The sequence below is a fragment of the Trachypithecus francoisi genome, unplaced genomic scaffold (genome assembly GCF_009764315.1).
Source record: "Trachypithecus francoisi isolate TF-2019V2 unplaced genomic scaffold, Tfra_2.0 Lachesis_group14, whole genome shotgun sequence".
Classification (NCBI taxonomy): Eukaryota; Metazoa; Chordata; class Mammalia; order Primates; family Cercopithecidae; genus Trachypithecus; species Trachypithecus francoisi.
The window spans coordinates 45,244,539-45,269,739 of NW_022681459.1; the positions used below are offsets into that span (position 1 = coordinate 45,244,539).

The following is a 25,201-nucleotide window of genomic DNA, read 5'->3' on the forward strand; positions in this document are numbered from 1 at the left end:
AAGTTTGAGCAACTTTCTGAATGTGAGATGAGTCAAATACCCCCCACCCCATTTTCTCCACCCCACCCAGGCTCAACCCCTCTTAGGCTGACAGTGAAGAGAGACATCCCGTTTAATGTTTCTAAATTTGATGCCTGTGTTGATTATCCACACTCTGAGCAAATCTGTGCATATTATGGTTTCCCAATGTATGTGTTTCGGTTTATTTTAGTAGAATAAAAGAGAAAAAACATTCTTCCTCTTTTGGAGTTGAGAAAAGGGGAGAAATGACAGAGATGAAGTATAATCTAAGATATGGAAGAAGTGCATTCTGGGACATGGGAGAGGTGTATTCTGGGACATGGAAGAAGTGGGTTCTTGGACATGACAAACTGAGTTCTGGAACAGGGAGGAGTGGATGCTAGGTTATCACAGTAGAGGCAGAATCTTAGGTCAGGGACCAGGTGGATTTTGGGACAGAGATGAGAGGTGGGTTCTGGGACATGGTGGAGGTGGGTTCTGGGACAGGGAGGAGGTAGGTTCTGGGACAGGGTAGACGTAGGTTCTGCAACATGGAGGAGGTGGGTCCTGGAACAGGGAGGTGGTGGGTCCTGGGACAGCGTGGAGGTGGGTCTTGGGACAGGGAGCAGGTGGGTTCTGGGGCAGGGAGGAGGTGGGTTCTGGAACAGGGTGGAGGTGGATTCCGGGACAGGGAGGAGGTGGGTTCCGGAACAGGGTGGAGGTGGGTTACAGAACAGGGAGGAGGTGGGTTCCAGAACAGGGTGGAGGTGGGTTACAGAACAGGGAGGAGGTGGGTTGTGGAACAGGGTGGAGGTGGGTTACAGAACAGGGTGGAGGTGGGTTGTGGAACAGGGAGGAGGTGGGTTCTGGAACGGGGGGAAGTGGGTTCTGGAACGGGGGGAAGTGGGTTCTGGAACAGGGTGGAGGTGGGTTCTGGCACAGGGAAAAGGTGGATTCTAGAGCACAGGGAGGAGGTGGGTCCTGGGACAGGTTGGAGGTGAGTTCTGAAACAGGGAGGAAGTATGTTCTGTCTCAGAGCGGAGGCCGGTTCTGGGACAGGGAGGAGGTGGATTATGGAACAGGGTTGAGGTGGGTTCTGTCTCAAGGAGGAGGTGGGTCCTGGAACAGGGAGGAGGTGGGTTCTGACACAGGGTGGAGGTGGGTTCTGGAACAGGGAGGAGGTACGATGTGGGACAGGGAGGAGGTGGGTCCTGGGACAGGGTGGAGGTGGGTCCTAGAACAGGGAGGAGGTGGGTCCTGACACAGGGAGGAGGGGGTCCTGGGACAGGGAGGAGGGGGGTCCTGGGACAGGGAGGAGGTGGGTCCTGGGACAAGGTGGAGGTGGGTCCTGGGACAGGGAGGAGGTGGGTCCTGGGACAGGTAGGATTTGGGTTCTGGGACAGGGAGGAGGTGGGTTCTGGAACAGGGAGGAGGTGGGTTCTGGGAAAGGGAGGAGGTGGGTTCTGGGACAGGGTGGAGGTGGGTTCTGGTACCGGCAGGAGGTGGGTTCTGTAACAGAAAGGAGGTAAGTTCTGGAACAGGGAGACGGTGGCTTCTGGAACAGGGAGGAGGTGGGTTCTGGGACAGAGTGGAGGTGGGTCCTGGGACAGGATGGAGATGGGTCCTGGTACAGGGAGGTGGTGGGTTCTGGAACAGGAAGTAGGTACATTCTGGAACAGGGTGAAGGTGGCTTCTGGAACAGGGAGGAGGTGGGTTCTGAGACAGGTTGGAGGTGGGTTCTGGGACAAGGAGGAGGTGGGTTCTGGGTCACGGACCAGGTGGGTTCTGGGATAAGGATGAGAAATGAATTCTGGGACAGACATGAGGTGGCTTCTGGGCCATGTTAGAGATAAATTCTGGGACACAGAAGAGGTGGGTCTGGGACAGAGACAGATGGATTGTGGGCGGACCATCCCACTCTATGCTCCCAGAACCCACCCATGCAGTTTCCCTGGCGCCCCTAACACATCCCGTAGCCACTGTTAGCTTGTCTCCCCCAGGTCTTAGCTCAAACGTCACCTCCTCCAAGCAACCTCCTTGGGGCCTCCATTCGCAGCTCATCAGTCCCCTAGTCAGACAACCGTCCTGCCTGTACTTCCCCTCCTAAACCCTACCCGGGGGTGAGGGTTCCCTCCCGCTAGACGGTGGCTCACTGAGGGCAGGACCCGCTAGACGGTGGCTCACTGAGGGCAGGACCCGCTAGACGGTGGCTCACTGAGGGCAGGACCGGCCTGAGCGCTCACCGCGCACGCTCAGCGCAGCAGGCAGGGACGGAGACCCAGGCTGGCCCATCATTACTGTACTGAGCGAAAGAGTTTTCTATGAGACTAAGAACCTGGTTTGATTTGCGGTTTCATTCCAAGTGCCTGAGGGCTTCAGAAGTCCATGTTGAGTCCATCAATAAAGGAAAGAAGGCGTTAGGGCGAGAGGAAGTGAGGTCGCGGGGAAGTGAAAGAGAATGAAAAGAAGGAAATGGAGACGAGGGCGACTCAGAGAGGAACAGAGAGACAGAGGGAGGGAGAACAGAGAAAGAGCGAAAAACGAAAGAGCGGAGGAAGCGACGCGAGCCTTTCTTAATGAATGACTGCACACTCGTCGCCGCCTGCGCGCACCCTCGGGCTGGGCGGGCGCTGCGTCTCGGGGCGCATTGCCAGGACCCTCGGAGCTGCGGCGGGCCCGGCCTTGGGTCGTCTACCGCAGGGCGAGCGCAGGTGCCGGGTGCAGGGGGTCCCCCGCCCCGCCCCGCTGGCCCCGCCCCTCCGGCGCCCCCTCCCCCGCCGGCCCAGCGCGCGAGGCATTGTGGGAGTTGTGGTCTTCGCGGCCCCGCGGAGCGCAGCGCGGCGTCGGCACCGGCGGGGGCACCGGCGCGGCTTGGGTTCGGGCTGGGGCTCCGGCTCGGACTCCAGCGGCGTGGGCTGGGCAGCGGCCGGGCGGCAGCTCCGCGGCACCGGGCAGGGGGCGTCCGCGGGTCCGCGCCCTCGGGCGGCGGCGTCTCCTGGGTCCCGACAGCCGCCCGCGCTCCCGGGCGCAGGTAAGCTTCGTCTCCGGGGGCTGCTGGGGCGGGAGGGCTGCGCGGCTGGGCCGACCCCGGGAGGGGGGTTGGAGGCGGGAGCTGGGCAGCTGCAGGCTCGCGGCCCTCCGTTCCCGGCGCCGCCGCCGCCGCCCCCGCCGAGGATGCTCCGGGACCCGGGCGCCCGCATCCTGGCCCGGCCGAGGCCAGCGCTCGTACGTGCTGAGTGCCGCCGCCTCGGAGCCGGGCATCACCCTCCCTAGACCTTCTGCTTCTCCTCCTCCCTGCCCCATCGTGGTCCCTTCCTCCATTTGCCTCCTCCCCTGTGACCCCTCTTTCCTCACCTCCTGTCCACCTCCCCCAGACCTCAGCATCACCCACTTCCCATATTTCACGTGGTGACCCTCCTCCCCTGTCCCACGAATTATCAGGCGCCATAAACCTCCTTCCACAATCTTGAGCTGATCGCCCACTTTTCCTAGCAACACTCACCTTTCCATCGTCCCATCCCCCTCCTCTTCAGAACTCCTGGTGGTCACCATCTGTGTTAACCCATCTTCAGCCCTCCCCTCTTCCCCACTCTCCAGGGCAGGTGGGTGCTGAGAAGCTGGCCAAGAGAGGGAAGATCCCCAGGTCTGCACCGGGAAGGGCTGGCCCCAGGGCATATCTCTGGCTCCTGAGTGGAGAGGGTGACATGCATCACACACCTTGCCCAGGGCTGTGCTGCTCACTGGGGGGCTTCCAGGGTGACTTGGTCTCATCCTGAGGGTGAGCAGACACTCTTTGGCATTGGGCAGCCTCTGGGAATGGACATGTGAAGTAGGTTGACCAGGTCAGGCCTGAGACCGGCTTTCCCAGGTGTTCATGGTGTCAGAAGTTGTCTTGGATTGGACTTGCTCTCCAACTGGCCATGGATTTGAACTCAATTCCCCAGAGTCAACTGAGCTGGAAGATCTGGGGTTGCATATTATTAAAGTGCAGAGCTGCGGTGAGATGTCCCCATCCCTGATGAGGACAGAAATAACACAGATGACAGTGAACAAATGCGTGAAGGAAGCTGGAAGCTACTGTGGTCACTGGGCAAGGAGCTGTCAGGGAAGAGAGTCTCTCCCCTCCCCACTGGGGAGATGGGGAGTAGTCACTGGGTAGCTGTGAGGATCAAATGTTTGAAGCAGTGCTTAATAAACTGCCAGTCACTCTACAAATGTGTTTCTTTTATTGTCACAGTTCAGCTTTGAGCTTGTAAATCCACCTCTGGGTGCAGGGGCCTATAGGCATATTTTGACTAAAAGTGACTGACAGTTATGAAAAGTCCTCACTTGAGCTCTCAGTGCTATTTATGATCTCGGAAGGAGGGTCTGAAGCTGGGGTTCAGAATCTTTTACATTCTTTTGCTTACAGCTCGGCCTTGGGGAGGGCTCATGGCTGGCTCTGTACAGAAGGAGGCTTTCCTGAGAAGAGGGTAAGGGCTGGGGTGTCCAGTGGAGAGGTTTCTCCGTCATCCACTGTTTTTTGTGTCTGCATTTTGCTTGACTTAAGTGATTAGCAGGGCTGATGGGAACTCACACTTTACAGTTGCTTGTTAAATTGTCACCATCTCATTCTTAGAACATTTAAGAAAAAAACCTTTCCTCCTGACAAACCCAGTTGAAAAGTTCTAGTTAGGGGTTTAGCTCAGTGGTGGGGGAAATCCTTTTAGTAAAAGTGCTTGGCGTCACATAGATGATCGTTTCACACTGAATTTCAGGAACTCTGGGGTTCTGTTTGGGAGGTGGCTTGCAAACAAAACATCTTTCATCTGGATTTTCTTTCGTTTTCCTAAAGAGGTAATAGCTGCCAGTTTATGGTCTAACAAGGAGAGAAACAGGGGGCTGAAGGGATTTCTTAACCTCTAGTGAGTCATAGCCTTTTCGTCGTCTCCTCAATCTGAGAAGAAATTGAGAACGTGTGGGAAAGAAAAAACAACAACAATTTAGCTTCTAACCTCCCCACTCTTGTATTTTTCCTAGAAACATAAAAAATTTCCATGAATATTCAGCATGTGTGTTTTTGACTTACTAAACATTATAGTCAAGTGATTATTCAACCGAAACTGGGAAGAAGCAAGTAGGCAGTTAATGAGCACCTAAGGCTTCCCTTTCATTTTTAGCTTAGCAAGTCTGGGGACAAAAAATCCGCTTGACACATGTGGCAACAAGAGGATTTACCTTTAACTGTTGGAATTCTGAGTCTTGCGATACCTTTCTCCCATGCCCCACCTTTGGAATGCCGGCTATTTGTTATGGGATGCCACCCATCCTAGCCATCGCCTGCATATATTGGGTGCTCATTATGACTTGATCGTTGTCCATCCGCCATCATTCATCTTCATCCAGTGAGATGACCATGAACCCCATTTCACGGATAAAGAAACTGAGGCGGCTGGGCATGGTGGCTCACACCTGTAATCCTAGCACTTTGGGAGGCCAAGGTGGACAGATCACCTGAGGCTGGGATTTCAAGACCAGCCTGACCAACATGGAGAAACCCCATCTCTACTAAAAATACAAAATTAGCTAGATGTGGTGGCGCATGCCTGTAATCCCAGCTACTCGGGAGGCTGAGGCAGGAGAATTGCTTGAACCCGGGAGGCAGAGGTTGCGGTGAGCCGAGATCGTGCCATTGCACTCCAGCCTGGGCAATAAAAGTGAAGCTCCGTAAAAAAAAAAAAAAAAAAAAAAAAAAGGAAAGAAAAACTGAGGCTTAGGAGAAGTGATCTGCCCAAGGTTGGGATGAATCCTCACTGGGCCCATCTCTCATTTGGCTCCTCTCTGCTACGACGCTGCAAGAATTTTCAGGCCAAATTTAGTCTCCTGGGAAAAGGGAGGGTACAACTTTTCCATTTTTTAAGCTGCCCTCCCATATTTCTGAGAGAGAAGTGAGAGCGTAGAGTACAAAAGGAATATTCTACGTTGTGCTCCTTGAGTATCAGACTTGTAGAAGCAGAGACCTGGCTGTTCTCATTATATTAGAAGAAGCAGGATGAACAAAAGGTTTTGGAGAATGCTGGGAAACACGGCTGGGGTTTTAAAGACTTAGGCAGCATGACATTCAGGCCCTCTTAGGTTATTAGGACAACGAGGGTTCTGGGCCCTGGCCCTAACCCCCAGCTAGGTAAGTAGCAAAGCATTTCTGGCTGTTTTGGAGATGCTGTCGGCTGTGGGAAACTGAGGCAGAGACCTGGAAGGGCTTTTATTGTCATTCTACCTCCCTTGTTTTCCTTTCATGACCCTGTGGGTGAGGCCAGTAGGTAGTCTCCAAGTGGGTAGACAGAAAACACCCTTTGTCTGCCGCAGGCATGACCTCAGAGTGCCCACTTCCTCTTCCAACTTGGTATTAGCCCAACCTGTCAGAAGGGCAACAGAATGAAATAAGGATGATGAAATGCTTGCAAAGAGAAAGTGAAATGGAGAATATGCAGTTTTTAAGTCCTTTTGCCATTTTTAAGATGCTTTTGAATCCAGGATTCTTTGGAATTAAAGGTACAGCAATTACAGGAGTATACGCATTGATTAAATACCTGTGATGAAATAGCACAGCAAAATGGATAGACATGGGCCTTGAAGTCAGATGGTGTTTGAGTCCCCGCCCTGGCTGTATAACTCTTATGAGTTATGTTACTTCTCTGAGCCTCAGTTTTCTCATCTGTAAAATGGGGATAATAGCACCTCCTATGGCGGGCACAAAGCAGATGGGACCGCTGTAATTATAAGCAGTACTTGACGCAGATGAAATGCTACTGGCCTTTTGGGAAATGGGGGTGGCAGTAGAATGGGGAGACAATACACAAGATTGCAAAGTGTGACCCGCACCAGCTAGGATCCTACAGAATGATCTAACACTTTACATTTCATTTGAGGACTTTTCCAGGTGTAAAATTTACGCTGATTTTTTTTTTTTTTCCATCCCAGGTTTGGTTTTCCTAAACAAATCCTTTCACAGGGACCGACAGCACTTGATAATGTGACAAAAACCAGCCTCTTCCACCCCACTGCAGTGACTTTTGCCAGAAGTGGAGCAGTGGGCACGGCCGACCTTGTCGTTCATCAATGCCGCCCCTGGCAGGATCTGAGGATTGGTGGCAGCCATGCCTCCCCCTGCCCCAGCCACTCCTTCCCCCCCACGCTAATCTGCATGGTGTGGGCGCCCTTGGGACCCCCGAGGACTGATTGTCTGACCTTGCTTCACACCCCCAGTAAGGACTCCCCCAAGATGTCGCTCGAGTGGCTGGTGGCCTGGAGCTGGTCGCTGGATGGCCTGAGGGACTGCATCGCCACCGGCATCCAGTCCGTGCGGGACTGCGACACCACCGCTGTCATCACTGTGGCCTGCCTCCTGGTCCTGTTCGTGTGGTACTGTTATCACGTGGGCAGGGAGCAGCCCCGGCCCTACGTCTCCGTCAACTCTCTCATGCAGGCTGCCGATGCCAACGGGCTGCAGAATGGCTATGTGTACTGCCAGTCCCCCGAGTGCGTGCGCTGCACCCACAACGAGGGCCTCAACCAGAAGCTGTACCACAACCTGCAGGAGTACGCTAAGCGCTACTCCTGGTCCGGCATGGGCCGCATCCACAAGGGCATCCGCGAGCAGGGCCGGTACCTCAACAGCCGGCCCTCCATCCAGAAGCCCGAGGTCTTCTTCCTACCCGACCTGCCTACCACGCCCTATTTCTCCCGGGATGCACAGAAACATGACGTGGAAGTGCTGGAACGGAACTTCCAGACCATCCTGTGCGAGTTTGAGACCCTCTACAAAGCTTTCTCAAACTGCAGCCTCCCGCAAGGATGGAAAATGAACAGCACCCCCAGCGGGGAGTGGTTCACCTTTTACTTGGTCAATCAGGGGGTTTGTGTTCCCAGGAACTGTAGGAAGTGTCCACGGACGTACCGCTTGCTCGGAAGCCTTCGGACCTGTATTGGGAACAATGTTTTTGGGAACGCGTGCATCTCTGTGCTGAGCCCTGGGACTGTGATAACGGAGCACTATGGACCCACCAACATCCGCATCCGATGCCATTTAGGTATGTTGCAGGGACGGGGGTCTCCCGGCATGCACATTTGCAAGCTCAGCCTCTCTCACTCCTGGGAATCAAAACATCGCGAAAGCTCAAATGGTCAGAATTGTGCCTTTTCGCATTTTTCACTTTTAGCAAAAAGTGATGAATTGCATGTAAACAATTTTGACAGCAGAGATTGAGTCAAAAAGAAATCTTGTGATTGGTGCAAACCTAATTTCTGACAGCAGCTCTGTGCAAAGAACTGTCTGCAGTGACAGAAATGTCCTCCATCTTCATTGTCCAAAATGGTAGCCACTAGACACATGTGACTAACTGAGTGCTTGAAACGTGGCTCCTGTAACTGAGGAACTAAATTTTAATTTAAATAGCAGTGACACATACGGCTAGTGGCTACCATATGGGGACAGTGTCGTTCTAGAGCCAAAGACTTGTTAAAATGATTACCGAGGTTCATAATGATGTCCAGGAGGCTGTGAAAGATACTTAAGCACCTTTGCAATCATCAAGGATGAAATGATCCTTAATGCTAAGCTTCTTGTACTCTGATTCTGAGAAAATTGGTTGTATGTGTACTGTGTGTGTGACTGTGGTTTTGCAAACAAAGTCTGGAGTTAGACGGCCTTTGTTTGCATCTTGGCCCCACCACGAGCTGTGCTATTTTAGGCAAGTCACTTCACCTCTCTGAGCCTCAATTTCATCATTTGGGAAGTGGAGGTAAAAAGATCTTCCCCTAAAGAGTTATTCTGAGGATCAAATCAGATAACGTGTATTGTAAAGTATGTATGCACACAGAGCCTAAAATAGAGCAAGCATTCAATAAAAGTAGGCTTACAACAACTTGGTCATGGAGATATTAGTTCCACAGAATGCCTTATTCCTGGTGAGTGGCGATAAAAAGCTGGTCTGTGGGATGGTGGCATCACCGGTTAGCATCCCAGACTAGAGTGTGCAGCCTCAGCAGCGTCCAGCTTTAGAAAGTTCGCAACGCTGCCTCAGCTTCAGAAGGGAGGAAGGAAGAGCAGCGGAGGAACCTGGTGCATGGGTTGGAGCAGGAGTTTCATAACCATGTTCTGCAGAGGAGCCTCAGGGTTGCCTGGGAAGGAGCCGGAGCTGGGGGCCCCCAGCCCTCTTCACCCTTACCAGCTCTGCTTCTCCTGCTGTCTGTGTGGGGATTCTGAGTAAGATGTGGTTTGGATGGAGGATGTCACTGCGTTAAAAAAAAAAAAGAACGAAAGAAAGAAAAGAAAGAAATATAGCTAGATTTGAGCAATTGACATGGTAGGAATTTCAAGAGTAAAGGGTAGACTGGGTGGAGGCTCTGGGGGAGTTGGCCTGAATTCCTGGTCAGCGGTCAGCCATGAGACTTCGAGCAGGTCACTGAGTCTCTCTCTGCCTCAGTTCTTCCTCTGTAAAATGGGGAGATGTTACTTACTTCACAGGATTGTTGAGAGGATTCAATGAGTGGTATCTTACATGGCCCCTTGGCAGGGCGCCTGGCACGTGACAGCATTTGATGAATGGGAGCTAGTAGCTGTTATCAAGGACTGTGTTGGACCGTGTGAAAAATGATCCATAAGACATGGACCCTACCCCCAGGAAACAGTGGGAAAGGAACAGGCTCTGGAAGCAAACAGATCTGGACTCAGGTCCTGACCTCGCCCCGTTTGCTGAGTGACCTTGGGCAGGGCTCTGAACCTCCTTCAGCCTCTGTTTTCTCCTCTCTAAAACAGAGATCATGATTCCCACTTGTGGGCTGTTTTGAGGAGTGGGAAGTAATATGCGTAAAATGCATGGCAGGTAGAGGGCAGTGGACAGTAAGCTAATCTAAGTGATGGGATGATAATCTAGGTGATGGTCATTAGTAAAACTGCTGTGCGAGGGGTGTCCTGGGGAGGTGGGTCTGATGCTGGAGGAGCCCCACACAGAAATCAGGTGCCACCAGGATGGAGCGAGGGAGTGGAGTCGTCCCCTGGGGCTAGGGGAAGCCGGGTCTAGGCTTGCTGGGGAGGCCAGTAGTATGGGCTGAGGTTGGACAGGTCAGGTGGGAGCAAACCTCAGAGGCCCTTGATGCCAGGCTTGAGAATGGAGGCCGTGGGCAATGGGGAGTGATGCTCTTCTTTTGAAAGGTTTGCCTTTATGTACTGTTTTAAAACTTCAGAATGACATCGGGGAAGGGCATTTGGGGACTGATGTGGTAGAATTTCAAACAGGTGTGAGTAGGAAGTGATGGTAGCAAGGAAAATCTGGGGTCTGCTTCCTGTAGATTAATGCTTGTTGTTTATCTGTACGATATGCATGCATGAGTGTGTGTGTGTAAAACATGATGCCCACACTGGCTCACACCGTGGCCTGTGGCCTGTCATTTCCTTCTCAGCCCAGCTAGGTACTTGCCAGAAAAAGTAGGCCCTCCATGTTCCGGTAGATGGCAGGAAACCTTCTTGGAAGATGTCCCACTGTGGTGTGGCTTGTTCTCCATGGCCAAGGCGAGCTCCCTGGTTGGGTTTTCTCAGCGTTTCCTTCTTTACACTGTCATGCCCACATTAATATCCACCCAGGAAGGAAACAAAGGTGTGTCGGAGTTACGTGACCTTGTGTGTTGACAGAGAGGGAGTCCAGAGAATGAGGTCAGAAGCAGGATAAGCCTGGTGCGTACCTGGTGGCCACACCTCTGCTGGTTACCTGGCTGAATGAAGGTGGAGGCACCTGCGGTTCCAGAACTGTGCTCTTGAAATGCCCATGCTTTCTCCTCTTCTGCCTTCTGCCTGAGCTGTGACTGATGGAATTGTCCCTGCGAAACACTGAAGCCACTGCTCCTCACTAACACAGCCCATTTGTTCAAGACATATTTGCTGAGCCCTGCTGTGAGCCACTTCTAGAGGTGGCATCACCCGGTCCTGACTTCATATGGGACCACAGGACAGCTTCAGGCCCACCCCCCGACTCAGCATCGTACACAATGCTGGGATATTCCAACTGCGTTGCCGCAAACTTCCAGAAAACCACCTCTGAAACTCCTCTGAAACTCACCAGGCAGATGTTATCAGGGAGGCAGACACTTCATGAAAATGCATGAGTATGTTCAGCAAATTCTAGCTAAAGAAGCACAATTAGACTCTTGTGTTTCTTTTCTGCATGTCATCAGATTTCTAGGTGGTCTAGCTGGATGGTAACAGTAGATCAACTCATGTTCCCCTTGCCCACCCTGAGTGCCCGGTTGCCGGCCGCCTGAAGAGTGGGGGCCGCCGGTGGACAGAGCCCTTTCTCTAACCTCCTTCCTGCCTCCTTCAGGGCTCGCTAGGGACAGAGCAGCAAACACTGAGCCGTAGAAGAGCATATGGTACTATCTGAGGCCATGTGTGGGGCCTGTCACTGTCCCCAAGAGCCACTGGAATGATCTGTTTAGGGAAGAATTGAGCTCTTCTGCCAACTAAGCTGGTTTGTGGGCAACAGGCAGGCACGGGGGCAGGAGCAGAACGAAGGGGAGGCGGAGAACGAGAAGCAGGGGGTGTCGAGCCAGCAGGCCAGGCCATTTTTCTGTTGCACCATGGCGCGTGGTGATGAATCATTTCGTGGCCCAGAGAAAGGGGAGCTTCTTTCTGAAACCCCGGGGTGGCTGTCCCTGCAGAGAATTGCCCATTCCTAAAGGCCTTCACCACCTGAACCAGTCAGTAGGGGCACACGCAAAAGGAAAACGTAGCCTGTGAGGCCCTCCATCTGGGCACCTTTACAGCCCTAACTCCTCCAGCTGCTGTTAACCATAGCGGGAAATCATGGCTTCTGTCAGGATGAGCAGTCTCAGCTGATTGAATGAAATGTGCATTGAGAGTTGAAACATATTAGGGTCCTCTTAGAGGGACAGAACTAATAGGATATATAGACACACACACACATATAATATATATAATATATACACGTATATATACAGATATACACATATATACAGATATACACATATATTACAGATATACACATATATATACAGATATACACATATATACAGATATAACATATATATACAGATATACACATATATATACAGATATACACATATATATACAGATATACACATATATACAGATATACACATATATACAGATATACATATATATACAGATATACACATATATACAGATATACACATATATACAGATATACATATATATACAGATATACACATATATACAGATATATACATATATACAGATATACACATATATATACACATATATATGTATATGTATATATGTATATATTATATGTGTGTGTATATATGTATCCTATTAGTTCTGTCCCTCTAAGAGGACCCTAATATGTTTCAACTCTCAATAGTGTATATATGTGTGTGTATATATGTATATATGTGTATATATATAAATGGGGATATATAAGTATATATAATGTATATTATATATTATATATATGTAAAGGGGAGTTTACTAAGTATTAACTCACACGATCACAAGGTCCCACAATAGGCTGTCTGCAAGCTGAGGAGCAAGGAGAGCCAGTCCGAGTCCCAAAACCAAAGAACTTGGAGTCCGATGTTTGAGGACAGGAAGCTTCGAGCATTGGAGAAAGATATAGGCTGGGAGGCTAGGCCAGTCTCACTTTTTTATGTTTTTCTGCCTGCTTTATATTTGCTGGAAGATGATTAGATTGTGCCTACCAGATTAAAGGTGGATCTGCCTTCCCCAGCCCACTGACTCAGATGTTAATCTCTTTTGCCAACACCCACATAGACGCACCCAGGATTAATACTTTGTATCCTTCAATCCGATCAAGTTGACACTCAGTATTAACCATCACACATATTAAGTACAAGAAAATCAGTCCAGGCACAGTGGCTCAAGCCTGTAATCCCAGCACTTTGGGAGGCCGCGTCAGGTGGATCTCTTGAGGCCAGAAGTTTGAGACCAGCCTGGCCAGTATGGCGAAACCCCATCTCTACTAAAAATACAAAAATTAGCCGGGCACGGTAGTGCACGCTTGTAATCCCAGCTACTTGGGAAGCTGAGGCAGGAGAATCGCTTCAACCTGAGAGGCAGAGGCTGCAGTGAGCTGAGATCGTGCCTTTGCACTCCAGCATGGGCGACAGAGAGAGACTCCATCTCAAAAAAGAGTAATAATAAAGAAAAATCCACAATCACTGTAATTCTTCTGTTAATAGTATAACAACTAGCATTTATATCATCATGTCCAGTTTTATAACAGCCTGTTCTTTGGGGCCAGGCTGACTCAGCAAAACTAAATGGTAACTTGTTAGCAGGTCATTTAACTTCTCAGTTACCCCATCTGGAAAGTGGGTGAAGTGATGCCTGTAAAGTGTGTATTTAGCACAAAGCCGAGTAGGAAGACACAGTAGGTCTTCAGTTATTGGTAACAAGGATAAAATCCCATAGCAGCCCTAGAAGGTTCAGTATGCTAATGTCCCCTCTTTACAGATGAGGAGGGTATGGCTCAGAGAGGCTTAGTGACTTGCCCAAAGTCACACAGCACATAAGGGTCACAACCATTCATCTGTCCCCAAGTCCTCTGTCCTTCTCTCTCCTCCATGTGGCCTCTTTATTTGAATTATTACTCTGAACGTACTTCCTGGAACCATTATTTCTGGTTCAAAGAATACATTAAAATACTCTGGCTGCTGGAAGGAAAGCTATTTCATTTTTGTGCTAAAGGACATTCAATCAGGGCAATGCCAACTTGCCCAGAGTCATTGTGGTCACAGTGAGTCACTGAAGACAGACGAGACCACCACCCATCCCAGCTCCTCTTCCAGGACTCTGCTTCCCCCTGGGTGGGCCTTCCTCAGAGCTGTTGGGCTGACCAGACCCATTCTGAAATCACCAGACAGCCACAGTGGCCCCTTCTTTTCTGGACATCAAGGTAGTGATGGGGGCCAAGTGTTTCTGCAGACCCTTGCGTTGGAAAGTGTGATTGAGAGTCACACATGGCAGTGTTCCAACCAGACCCCACTGGCCTTTGAAGCATACAGCTTCTTTTTAATTTTTTTTTTATTTTTGAGACAGAGTCTCACTCTGTTGCCCAGGCTGGAGTGCAGTGGTGTGATTCGCCCAGGCTGAAGTGTGGTGGCGCAATCTCGGCTCACTGCAGCCTTTGCCTCCTGGGTTCAAGCAATTCTCATGCCTCAGCCTCCCAAGTAGCTGGGATTACAGGCGTCTGCCACCACACCCGGTTCATTTTGGATTATTAGTAGAGAGAGGGTTTCACCATGTTTGAGACCAGAGTGGTCTCGAACTCCTGGCCTCACGTGATCTGCCCGCGCCTCAGCCTCCCAAAGTGCTGGGATTACAGGTGTGAGCCACCATGCCTGGCCGAACATACGGCTTCTTACAAATGTTCCAGTCTGTTTCCTCTTGAACCTCAGCCATTACCTTAGAAGTGTCCTCCAGTTTCCCAGAATGAGGGCAAAGAGCATGCCATCCTCCAGCCTCAAAATGGATTAAAAGGCTAGAACCCAAAGAGGAGAACACTGTGTGAGCCTTTGATTCTTTAATCATAACTGAGATAGTCCTAGAGATGAGACTACAGTAAACACAGTTACTGGGTAAGGCAGGGTTCTAAACCCAACCTCCCTCGATTTCTGGGGGTCCCCTGGTTGGGCTTCAAAGTGTAGTACAAATGTCAGTCTGTGACTTTCATCAAAGGAATCCATGACCCAGAATAGATGAAGCCAACGAAGGAATGAATTTTTGCCAAGAGCACAGTGAGGATCTAGATGGTGGCTTATAAACAACAGAAATGTAGAACTCACAGTTCTGAGGCTGGAAGCCCAAGATCAAGGTGCCAGCAGATTTGGTGTCTGGTGAGGGCCTGCTTCTGGTTCAGAAACAACACCTTCTCACCGTGACTTCACCTGGTGAAAGGAGGTGGCCAGGAGCAGTGGCTCTTGCCTGTAATCCCAACACTTTGGTGGGAGGATAGCTTGAGGCCAGGCATTCAAGACCAGCCTGGACAACATAGCAAGACCCCATCTTTAAAAAAAAAATTTAAATTAATTGGGCATGATGGTGCACACCTATAGTCTCAGCTACTCAAAAGAGTGAGGCTGGAGGATCTCTAGAGCCTAGGAGGTGGAGGCTGCAGTGAACATGGTGGAGCCACTGCATTTTAGCCTGGGCAACAGAACAAGACCTTGTATCTAAAAAAAAAAAAAAAAAAAAAAGATGTCAGGCTGGGTGCTGTGGCTCATGCCTGTAATTCCAGCACTTTGGGAGGCTGAGGCAAGCAAATCACTTGAAGTCAGGAGTTCGAGACCAGCCTGGCCAACATAGTGAAACCCCATTTCTATTTAAAATACAAAAATTCGGCCGGGTGCAGTGGCTCATGCCTGTAATCCCAGCACTTTGGGAGGCTGAGGCGGGTGGATCACGAGGTCAGGAGTTCAAGACCAACCTGACCAAGATAGTGAAACCCTGACTCTACTAAAACTACAAAAATTAGCCTGGCACAGTGGCAGGTGCCTGTAATCCCAGCTACTCAGGAGGCTGAGGCAGGAGAATCGCTTGAACCCGGGCGGCAGAGGTTCCAGTGAGCCAGGATCGCACCACTGCACTCCAGACAGTTTGAGACTCTGTCTCAAACAAAACAAAACAAAACAAACAAAAAAAATTAGCCGGGTGAGGTGGTAGGTGCCTGTAAGCTACTCCAGTGCCTCCCAGCTACTCTGGAGGCTGAGGCAGGAGAATCGCTTGAACCCAGGAGACAGAGATTGCAGTGAGCTGAGATCACACCACTGCACTCCAGCCTGGGCAACAGAGACTCACGTTTCAAAAAAAGATGTGAAAGGAGGTAAAGAAGCTCCCTTGGGCCTGTTTTATAAGGGGGCTACTCCCATTTATTACCCCCCCGCCCCCCGCCTTCGTGATCTGATCACTTTCCAAAGGCCCCACCTCCTAACACCATCACCTCAGGGTCAGGTTTCAACATAGGAATTTTGCGGGACACAAGCCTTCAGGCCATAGCAAGGGCTCCAGAGCGGGGGAGGCAGGTCAGGTGCTTTAGAAGTCAAAAACTCTCACTAAGGCAAATCACCCCCTGCCTCCTGGCCTTCCCTGAATCTTGCCTGCCTTCACTTTCCTTTCTCTGATTTTCCTACAAGGTCTGAAAACTCCAAATGGCTGTGAGCTGGTGGTGGGGGGAGAGCCCCAGTGCTGGGCAGAAGGGCGCTGCCTTCTCTTTGATGACTCTTTCCTGCATGCTGCGTTCCATGAAGGTGAGTGGCTGCCTTTCCTGCTTCCTTATTATTTTGTTTTTCAATGAATAGACTTTATTTTTTAGAGAAGTTTTATGTTTCCAAAAAAGTCAGGCAGAAAGTACCAGGGAGGCCCCTTCGTATCACCCCGTAACACATACACACACACACAGTATTGACGCGTTGTTATTACCTGAAGTTCATCGTTGACATTAAGGTTCACTCTTGGTGTTGCCCATTCATTCTGTGGGTTTTGACAAATGGATAATGACACGGACCTACCCTGACGGTATCATACAGAAGAGTTTCACTGCCCTAAAAATTCCCACTTAAAGATCCCTCCATCTCCCCATTTCCTTTTGTCCACCCTGCTCAGAAGCCCATGAAGCCAGGTTTCTGTTCTCAGTGAGAGAGGAGGTCCGATCCGAGCCGAGGGACAGGATGGGTCTCTGCCCCAACGCTGAGCACGTAGGGTCCAGCCCTGCCTGGATCCTGGGTCCTGGCTCCAGGGTGGTTTGAACCTCTCCTGTCACCCCTCCTTCCCCCCAGGTTCAGCAGAGGATGGCCCTCGGGTGGTTTTCATGGTGGATTTGTGGCATCCAAACGTCGCAGCGGCCGAACGGCAGGCCCTTGATTTCATCTTTGCTCCAGGACGATGAGAGCATTTCCTGTGCTGGAGTCAGCAAGAGGGGCCGAGGCGGGGTCTGGGCAGACTGTGGTCCGGTCCAGACCCTACCAGTGTTATGATTCCATGCTCAGAAACCTGCCTCAGCGGAAAGCTCTTATTTGGGATTTTATACCGTGTCGGGTCCCTCTTTCCTTTGGTTATTGTAAATGGAAACTTTTCAGCTTGGATTTCCTTCGATTTTTTTTTTTCCTTCCAATCATTTGCTTCAGAGATTCCTTTCTGGCCTAACAGCGCATTCCTTTGATTCTGTGACCAGAGACTTAGAGCCCTTGTAAGTCTGTCTTCTGTTGCTACTGGTTTTTTTCAGTGCTCTGAACTAGAGTAACTAAATGGTTATTTGTCTGAATGTAATAATGTAAAACTTCTTGTGGTCATCTTTAAAAAAAAAAAACAAAAACTAAACTTAAAAACTGCAAACCAGAGAGCTGGAGAACTTGGCCGCTGATGCTGGCACACAGGGGGGCCTTCAGCTGCTTGAGGGCGGAGGGACAGCTTGCAGCTCCCGCACCTGACTGGCTTCATAGCTGGGTGGAGAGGCTGCCAGACACGGTCAGAATGGCGCACAGTGTCCAGCCCAGGGATACTGTCACCATCGCTCACCTCACCCTAAACCTTGTCAGGTCCCTGATGGCAAAAGCATTGGGCCGGCAGGACTGGAGGCTACTCTAAACACGGCTTTCCTGCAAAGCTGAAGCTGGTGTCCCCCCAGCGCCAAGCTTCGGCTCACACAGATCAGCCACGGAACGTGTGACCCGCTTACCTCACTGCCTACAGAAGCCCTACTGCCACACTGGGCCTGGAAAATTCCGTTTTAGCTGTTTTGAGTCCACGATGATGAACGTTAAGGCCACCAGGTTGGCTGATAGGAGCTGTAGGGGGATAAGACCTCACTCACCCAGCGACATTCGGGGAAAGCCTTTCTCTGGCAAAACTGGAATAATAGATCTGACCAAAGTTTCTGTTTGGCTTTGGAGTTCTGTTGCCTATGGTTTTTTTGTTTTGTTTTTTTTGTTGTTGTTGTTGTTTTTTATTTGTCTGTACATAAATGTTCAAACACTAGACTCGGAGATAGTGGAAGAGTTGGCCCTGTGTCTTTGTCACAGCACAAAGGTGTGCACTGCGTGATGATGGCCCAAGCCAGTGTGTCCTAGTGAGGAGACAGAGAAGACCTACACGTCCAGAGGACCCGTGGCCATCGTGCTGGTTTTCTGGTCTCCTGTGAAGAACATGTGGATCTCTTCCTGAAGGAAAAGGTCCCAGGAGACCAGTTTGAAGCACTCAGTCTAGAAATAGCTTGTGTTAGCTGATGTGTGAAAGCATAGCCAGCCAGCCACACTAGAGATGCCTTTTCTGAATAATATAGTATGAGCAGTGTCAGATTTATAAAGCCGAGGAGTGATTTGGAATATACAGCTGGTCGCAGGTGCAGGTCCAGTGTTTAGACCCGAATGGAAAACAACAGCTTCTAAGAGGTACAACCATCCAAAGAAAACACAGTTGAAATGCACCAGGCAGGTACTAGCAAGTGTGCAAAGAGCACATGTCTACATTTGAGTAAAATGTCTACACAGATATTTGTCAGGCACGAGAATGCAGGAAAAGGCAGACATTTCAAACACACCTGAAGTTTTTTACTCATTAAGTATCTTGTTAAAGAATCACTGAGGTGCATGATTTATACACATCCTGACTACTCTGCTCTGCGTTTACAAAACCAACAGCCCGCGCAGGTACCTAGCTACCTGCATTCATGTGACGTGGTTGAGGAACAGAAGATAAATAAAGGATCTTGCTGAAAACCAGAGTGAAGTGATGAGGTCATCTGTTGTAAAGAAAGACTTAGGCCAGGCTCGGTGGCTCACGCCTGTAATCCTAGCACTTTGGGAAGCTGAGCGGGGAGGATCGCTTGAGCCGAGGAGTTTGAGACCAGCCTGAGTAACATAGTGAGGCACTGAGTAACTGAGTAACATAGTGAGGCATTGTCTCTACCAAACAAAGAAGCTAGCTGAGTGTGGTGGTGCACACCTGTAGTCCAAGCTACTTGAGAGGCTGAGGTGGGAGGATCACTTGAACCTGGGAGGCGGGGGCTGCAGTGAGCCTAGATCGCGCCAGTGCACTCCAGCCAAGAACAAGGACAGAACAAGGCACTGTCCAAAAAAAAAAAACCAAAGACTTGCCAGGCAGAAGAGGGCGAGTGACTTTGAGGCTCTTGTGTTTTGAGTCATGTCACAGAGACAGGTGGGTCAACAGAACTGATTGTGGATAGTGAATGAAGCAAAATGTCCCAAAGTAATGGGACTAGCGGGGTGGGGGCAACAAGAGCACATCGAGGGTATGTTAAGGAGCAATAGATGTCAAACTGGGCAAAGAACAAGGACTCTGGCTTCCGAGAAGCTGAGGATTTAGGACTCCGTGCCAGGAGTTTGTACCCTCGGGATCTTGGGCAAGTCCCTTAGCCTCTCGCAGCCTCAGTTTCTCCTCTGTGGGTATGTGCAGTACCTGCCATATAAAGGGCACCCAACAACACTGTTTCCCTTTCTGCCACAGCGGAGTAGAGAAACAGGTGAAGAGGAAGGCTGCCAGACGGAAGAGATGGGAAAATACATCGGGACAGCAGTGGGTGTGGCCAGAGAAGCCAGTGGCTACTTTCAATTGCCTGTGTCTAATCACAGGGGAAGAAACATGTCCCTCAGTAGCTACGTTTTTCATGTTTTTCCCTTTAGAAGAGAGGGAGACAGGGGGTCTCCGAGCTAGGAGCCCTAGAAGCAGCCGGGCTGTCGCGTGTTTTCGCCTGCAAGCGGGGTTCCAGCCAGCAGTCCTGGCCGGGCTGCCACAGCGAGCGGAAGGGAAGAGCACCACTCGCCTGGGATTGTGATGTTTCTCACCCTCCCCAAGCATGCATTGCCAACTAGGCAATTGCTAAACTAATTTACATCTTGTAGCTCTGGAGGCTCAAGGTGAGAAAGGGTAGCCAGCCGGCTGCAAACGGGAATCCTGATTTCCACCCGAGACATCCTGGATTGGCCTCAAGCTCCCTCTGTTCCCTTGTACTCGAGGCCAGACCAATTACTATTTGTACAAGGTCACACCCCAGGTCTTCTGATCCCAAACCGTTTCTCCCAGGCACTTGCTCATCAGCCCCTAGAGTCACCCAGATTGTCTGGGTTCTGTCCTTGGTGACAGCGACTGAACTTCTAACATTGAGTGCTCTGTAGCATACTGTAGGGGAGAGGAGTGATCCTGGTGTGCTGGTCCTTGACTGGCTGCACGATGCAGTCACCTGGGAACTTGTGGGAAACCCCAAAGTCCACACCCCACTCCCAAAGCATCTTGTTTCATTGTTCTGAGAGTGGGGTCCAGGCATGGGTCTTTGTTTTAAACTCACTTCTGGTTATGATTATAATGTGTAGTTCGGGCTGAGAGTCGCTGCTGTGAGTAGCAAGAAGGGTAAGGCCTTTGAAACCATGCAGCCTGGAAGTTAAAGTCTGAGCTATGCCCCTGTGTAACACCGGGCAGGCCACCTAACCTTGGTCTCTAGAGGACAGCCACTATTTTTTATTGTCTGTTTTTGTGCTTTTGAGACAGAGTTTCACTCTGTTGCCCAGGCTGGAGTGCAGTGGCACAGTCTTGGCTCACTGCAACCTCCACCTTCTGGTGATTCTCCTGCCTCAGCCTTGCGACTAGCTGGACTTACAGGCACCTGCTTCCATGCCTGGCTAATTTTTGTATTTTTAGTAGAGACAGAGTTTACCATGTTGGCCAGGCTGATCTCGAACTCCTGAGCTCAAGTGATCAGCCTGTCTCTGCCCCCCACAGTGCTGGGATTGCAGGCGTGAGCCACCGCACCTGGCCAGCAGCCACTGCTTTTAACCCTGTCCTGCCAACAGTATGAGCCTCTTGCAAGACCATAACATCCCCAGGCTCAGTCCTTGGGTCTCCAGAGCTGGGCCCATGATCCAGATCCAACCAGTCTTCCAAACTCTGCGCTACTGAGAGATTGGGTCAGGGCTGGGCACGTGATCCAAGTTCTTTTTCTGGGACCACTGCAAAAGAAAGGCCACTTTTTATTGGGTGGGTGGGGTGAAGGGAAAGAAGCCGAGAGAGAAACCGGCGGAGGCAAGCGGGGCCTGCCCTGTGGAGATCACGTGAGTCCTCAACACAGCTCTGCCGGAAACCAGCTCTACCTCTGGACTTTTCTGTTACATGAGCCAATAAACGTGCTTTTTTTCGTAAGCTAAGTTTCAGTTGTGGTTTCTATCCCTTGCCACCAAAAGTCTTAATCCACTCTGTGAGTGTCAAGTGAGCTTTTGGTCAGATGCTATTATGTCGTGGTCTGGGTGGATGGGAGAGGTACTCCATATACATTGTCAGAATATACATATGAGTAGCAGAGGCCAAGCACAAGATGAGGTGTGTTTTTTTTTTTGAGACGGAGTCTCGCTCAGTCACCCAGCCTGGAGTGCAGTGACACGATCTTGGCTCACTGCAAGCTCCGCCTCCCGGGTTCACGCTATTCTCCTGCCTCAGCCTCCCTACAGGCACCTGCCACCACGCCCGGCTAATTTTTTTGTATTAGTAGAGATGGGGTTTCACTGTGTTAGCCAGGATGGTCTCGATCTTCTGACCTCGTGATCCGCCCGCCTCGGCCTCCCAAAGTGCTGGGATTATAGGCGTGAGCCACCGTGCCTGGCAAAATGAGGTTTTTGAGGACCATCACGCCTGCTGCCAGCAACCTTCCATAACATTTAACTCCCCAGCCGAATCTTGCTAACCAGATGTAAACACAGGGAACAGGACAGAATAAGGCCACATATTTTAGAACTGCTGACAGATGGCAGGGAAAATACTCAAGCAGATTGCAGCTTTAGGAGGCAGGAGGCAGCACACACGGGGATTGGTTTACTTTCCGCCTCTTTCCCAGGCACACACATTGCTTCTAACTTCTGGGTACCTGCCCTTCCCCATCTCTCCCCACTTCCCACACATTAGCCACCCCCAAGTTCAACGTGAGGGCACCTGCTTCTTTGAGCATGGAGAGTACTGTGCACCCTACGAAGTTCCTTCCCCTATCTTATCCTTGTCAACTGCACATTTAAAACATGAGAAAACAGGCTCAGAGCGGGCAGTTGACATGAACAAGGTCACGCGGCCAGCTGGAGGGTGAGCGGGAATTGGAAGCCGAGTATCCAGGCTCACAGCACAGTGCCTCTTCTGCAGTCTGGACACACATCCAGGCCTCACTTCCTCAGCATGCAGAAGGACCACACCCCTCTGGCCCCCAGGTCCTTCTCCCTGTCCTGGGAGGCTATTTGCCTTCTCAGAACACTCAACAGGGCCCTCCATTGGCTGAGGGCCCATGATAGGCCAAGTCCTTACATACATTTCCTTTTCCTGTCTGTTTTATTTATTTATTTATTTATTTTGAGACGGAGTCTCGCAGTCGCCCAGGCTGGAGTGCAGTGGCCGGATCTCAGCTCACTGCAAGCTCCGCCTCCCGGGTTTACGCCATTCTCCTGCCTCAGCCTCCCGAGTAGCTGGGACTACAGGCGCCCGCCAACTCGCCCGGCTAGTTTTTTCTATTTTTTAGTAGAGACGGGGTTCGCCGTGTTAGCCAGGATGGTCTCGATCTCCTGACCTCGCGATCCACCCGTCTCGGCCTCCCAAAGTGCTGGGATTACAGGCTTGAGCCACCGCGCCCGGCCTCCTGTCTGTTTTAAAGAAGAGGACACCGAGGCTCCGAGACAGAAAAGCAAGTTGCCCTGATCTCCAGCAATAAGTTGCAGAGCTGCAATTTGAATCCAGCCGTCTGACACCAAAGCCCATGTGCTGCTGCCACAGCCACAAGAGCCGACCCAGCCTGGGTGGGGAGGAAGGAAGAACAAGGTGCCTTTTAACAGCACACTCGGCAGAGAACTTGTCTCCCTCTCCTCCCCATGGGTTCGGCGGCCAGGGCCCCAAGGCCTTTCCTTGGGGTGCTTGGCCCAGCCAATAGCAAGGCAAGGCAGGGGAGAAGGGTTCCAACTCTTGGCTTGGACCTCAGCATGCACAGGCAATCATAAAACAGCTCCCAGCTCTTGACAGGATTCCAAAGCACTCTCTGGGTTTTATTCTCAGGGGAAGTACAGCTAATTTCAGGTTTGGACATTTAAATCCTGGATCAACAGAAAAGGTGTCCTATTTTCACCTTGAAGCCCTTAGAATCTTCACTGTAAGCTTCCTAAACTCAACAAATATGTTGAAGAGAGAGAGATCGAGTAGGTTTTATTTCTAAGCTAGGATGCCGAGCGTGGGTCTGACACCTGCCCTCCCCCGTCTCCTCACAGAGAGCCGGGTGGCAGCAGAATCAAGAAGCAAAGCAGAGGACAAGTGCTTTCCCACACCCACTGCCCTTTTCCCAGGAGCAGCGGTGGGTTCAGGGGTTGGGACAGGCGTGTGTGTGGCGGGAACACAGGCTGAGTATTAGTGTGAGTTTCCTGTCACTCCCTCCGCCAGCTCCTTCAGAGCAGGAATTGGCTGCCTTCTCCACTGGGGCTGTCCCTCCCTGCCCCAAACCTAATCTGTGCCCATGTGTCTGCCCATTATCTGGCCTCCTCTCTGCTTCAGCCATTCCCCTTCCCACCTGGACGACCACAGCCTCCTGGTGGTCTCCACTCTTGCCCAGCTTATCCCCTACTCAGGAGCTAGTGACCTTCCTCACAAGAATCAGCTCATGTCAGTCCCCTGCATTTTTTTTTTTCTTTTTTTTGGGGGGGTCAGAGCCTCACTGTTGCCCAGGCTGGAGTGCAATGAATCTCAGCTTGGCTCACTGCAACCTCCACCTCCTAGGTTCAAGCAATTCTCCTGCTTCAGCCTTCCGAGTAGCTGGGATTACAGGCACGCACCACCACACCTGGCTAATTTTTGTATTTTTAGTAGAGAGGGGGTTTCGTCATGTTGGCCAGGCTGGTCTTGAACTCCTGAGTTCAAGTGATCCACCTGCTTTGGCCTCCCAAAATGCTGGAATTATACAGGCGTGACACTGCGCCCGTCCCACTCCCCTGCTTAAAGGCTCCCCTGTGCCCCGCACCATGGCAACCTCGTGTGGGGCCCCAGCTCTTCTCATGCCCTACCTGTGCTCTGTGGCTTGGCGCTACTAAGAGAGAGGGAACTGGGCATCACAAGGAGAAAGCGAGTTTGCAGGAGGATGGATTTGTTTCCTGTGGCTGCTGTAACAAATGATCACACACCCAGAGGCTTACAACACAAACCCATGCTCTCACGGTTCTGGAGGCCAAAGTCCGAAATCAGTTTCATGGAACCGAATTCAGCATGTTGACAGTCACAGGCTCTCCGCACACTCTAGGGCAGAATCCACTTCTTGCTTTTCTGGCACTGGGTGGCTGCTGGCATTCCTTGACTGGCGGCCGCATCACTCCAGTCTTTGCCATCTTCACACGGCCTTCTCCTCCGTGTGAGTAACCTCCCCTTGCCCCTCTCCTAAAAGCACACTTATGAGGGCATGGGCCACGGGATAAGCCAGGATCATCTCTTCATTCCAAGATCCTTCACTCAACCACACCTGCAAACATCTGATCCAACAAGGCAACATTCACAGGTTCTGGGGATTGGGACCTGATCTTCGGGGGCCACCATTCAGCTCACTGCACACACAGGGAAGTGGCCTGTGGCAGGCAGGCTCACACCAGAGAAAGCCCTGCTGCTGCTACTCACCCACTCCAAGCAGGGCGGGGTGTTAAGAACGCAGTAACTGGGCAGCATGGGAAGTACATCTTAGCCACATTGGAAGGGACCACCAAGGGGGTTAAATATGCAAGACAGACACCATGGAAAGCGACTTCAACAAAGCCCCTAGGCTCCACTTGCTGCCACCCACTATCTGTGGAAGTGACAAGGGCCCAGAAGTCTAGATGCTTCCCTCCAGGGGAGGAGACAGTTTGATTAGCTCCAACATCCCCTCTAGGGGGTCCTTTCCCAGTAGGAATCGCATTGCCACTTGATACGGTTTGGCTGTGTCCCCACCCAAATTTCATCTTGTAGTTCTCCTAATCCCCACGTCGTGGGAGGGACCTGGTGGGAGGTAATTGAATCACGGGAGTGGTTACTTCCATGCTGTTCTTGTGATAGTGAGTTCTCACGAGATCTGACGGTTTTCTAAGGAGCTTTCCCCCTACTTCACTCTGCACTTCTCCTTGCTGCCACCATGCGAAGAAGGATGTGTTTGGTTCCCCTTCTGCC

The 25,201-nt window shown here is 51.0% G+C and overlaps 1 protein-coding gene across 2 annotated transcripts; it reads left to right on the forward strand.

The window, feature by feature from the left end:
• Positions 1–448: 448 nt before the first annotated feature.
• ASPHD2 (aspartate beta-hydroxylase domain containing 2) lies at positions 449–18,770 on the forward strand. Of its 2 annotated transcripts, none has more exons than XM_033233067.1 (4): positions 449–468; positions 6,961–8,069; positions 16,186–16,299; positions 16,828–18,770. In XM_033233067.1, exons 2-4 carry the CDS (start codon positions 7,184–7,186, stop codon positions 16,935–16,937), a joined length of 1,110 nt encoding a protein of 369 aa, XP_033088958.1. In that variant the 5' UTR covers positions 449–468; positions 6,961–7,183; the 3' UTR covers positions 16,938–18,770. The 2 variants fall into 2 exon arrangements, with proteins under 2 accessions (XP_033088958.1, XP_033088957.1); XM_033233066.1 differs by lacking the exon at positions 449–468 and adding an exon at positions 2,396–3,031.
• Positions 18,771–25,201: the final 6,431 nt, after the last annotated feature.

Bases quoted from the DNA above. Each gene is read 5' to 3' on its own strand.
- ASPHD2 (XM_033233066.1), top strand. From the start codon at position 2,577: ATGAATGACTGCACACTCGTCGCCGCCTGCGCGCACCCTCGGGCTGGG. The intron at 8,070-16,185 runs GTATGTTGCAGG...TTTTCCTACAAG, and splicing joins CCGCATCCGATGCCATTTAG to GTCTGAAAACTCCAAATGGC. The intron at 16,300-16,827 runs GTGAGTGGCTGC...CCTTCCCCCCAG, and splicing joins GCATGCTGCGTTCCATGAAG to GTTCAGCAGAGGATGGCCCT.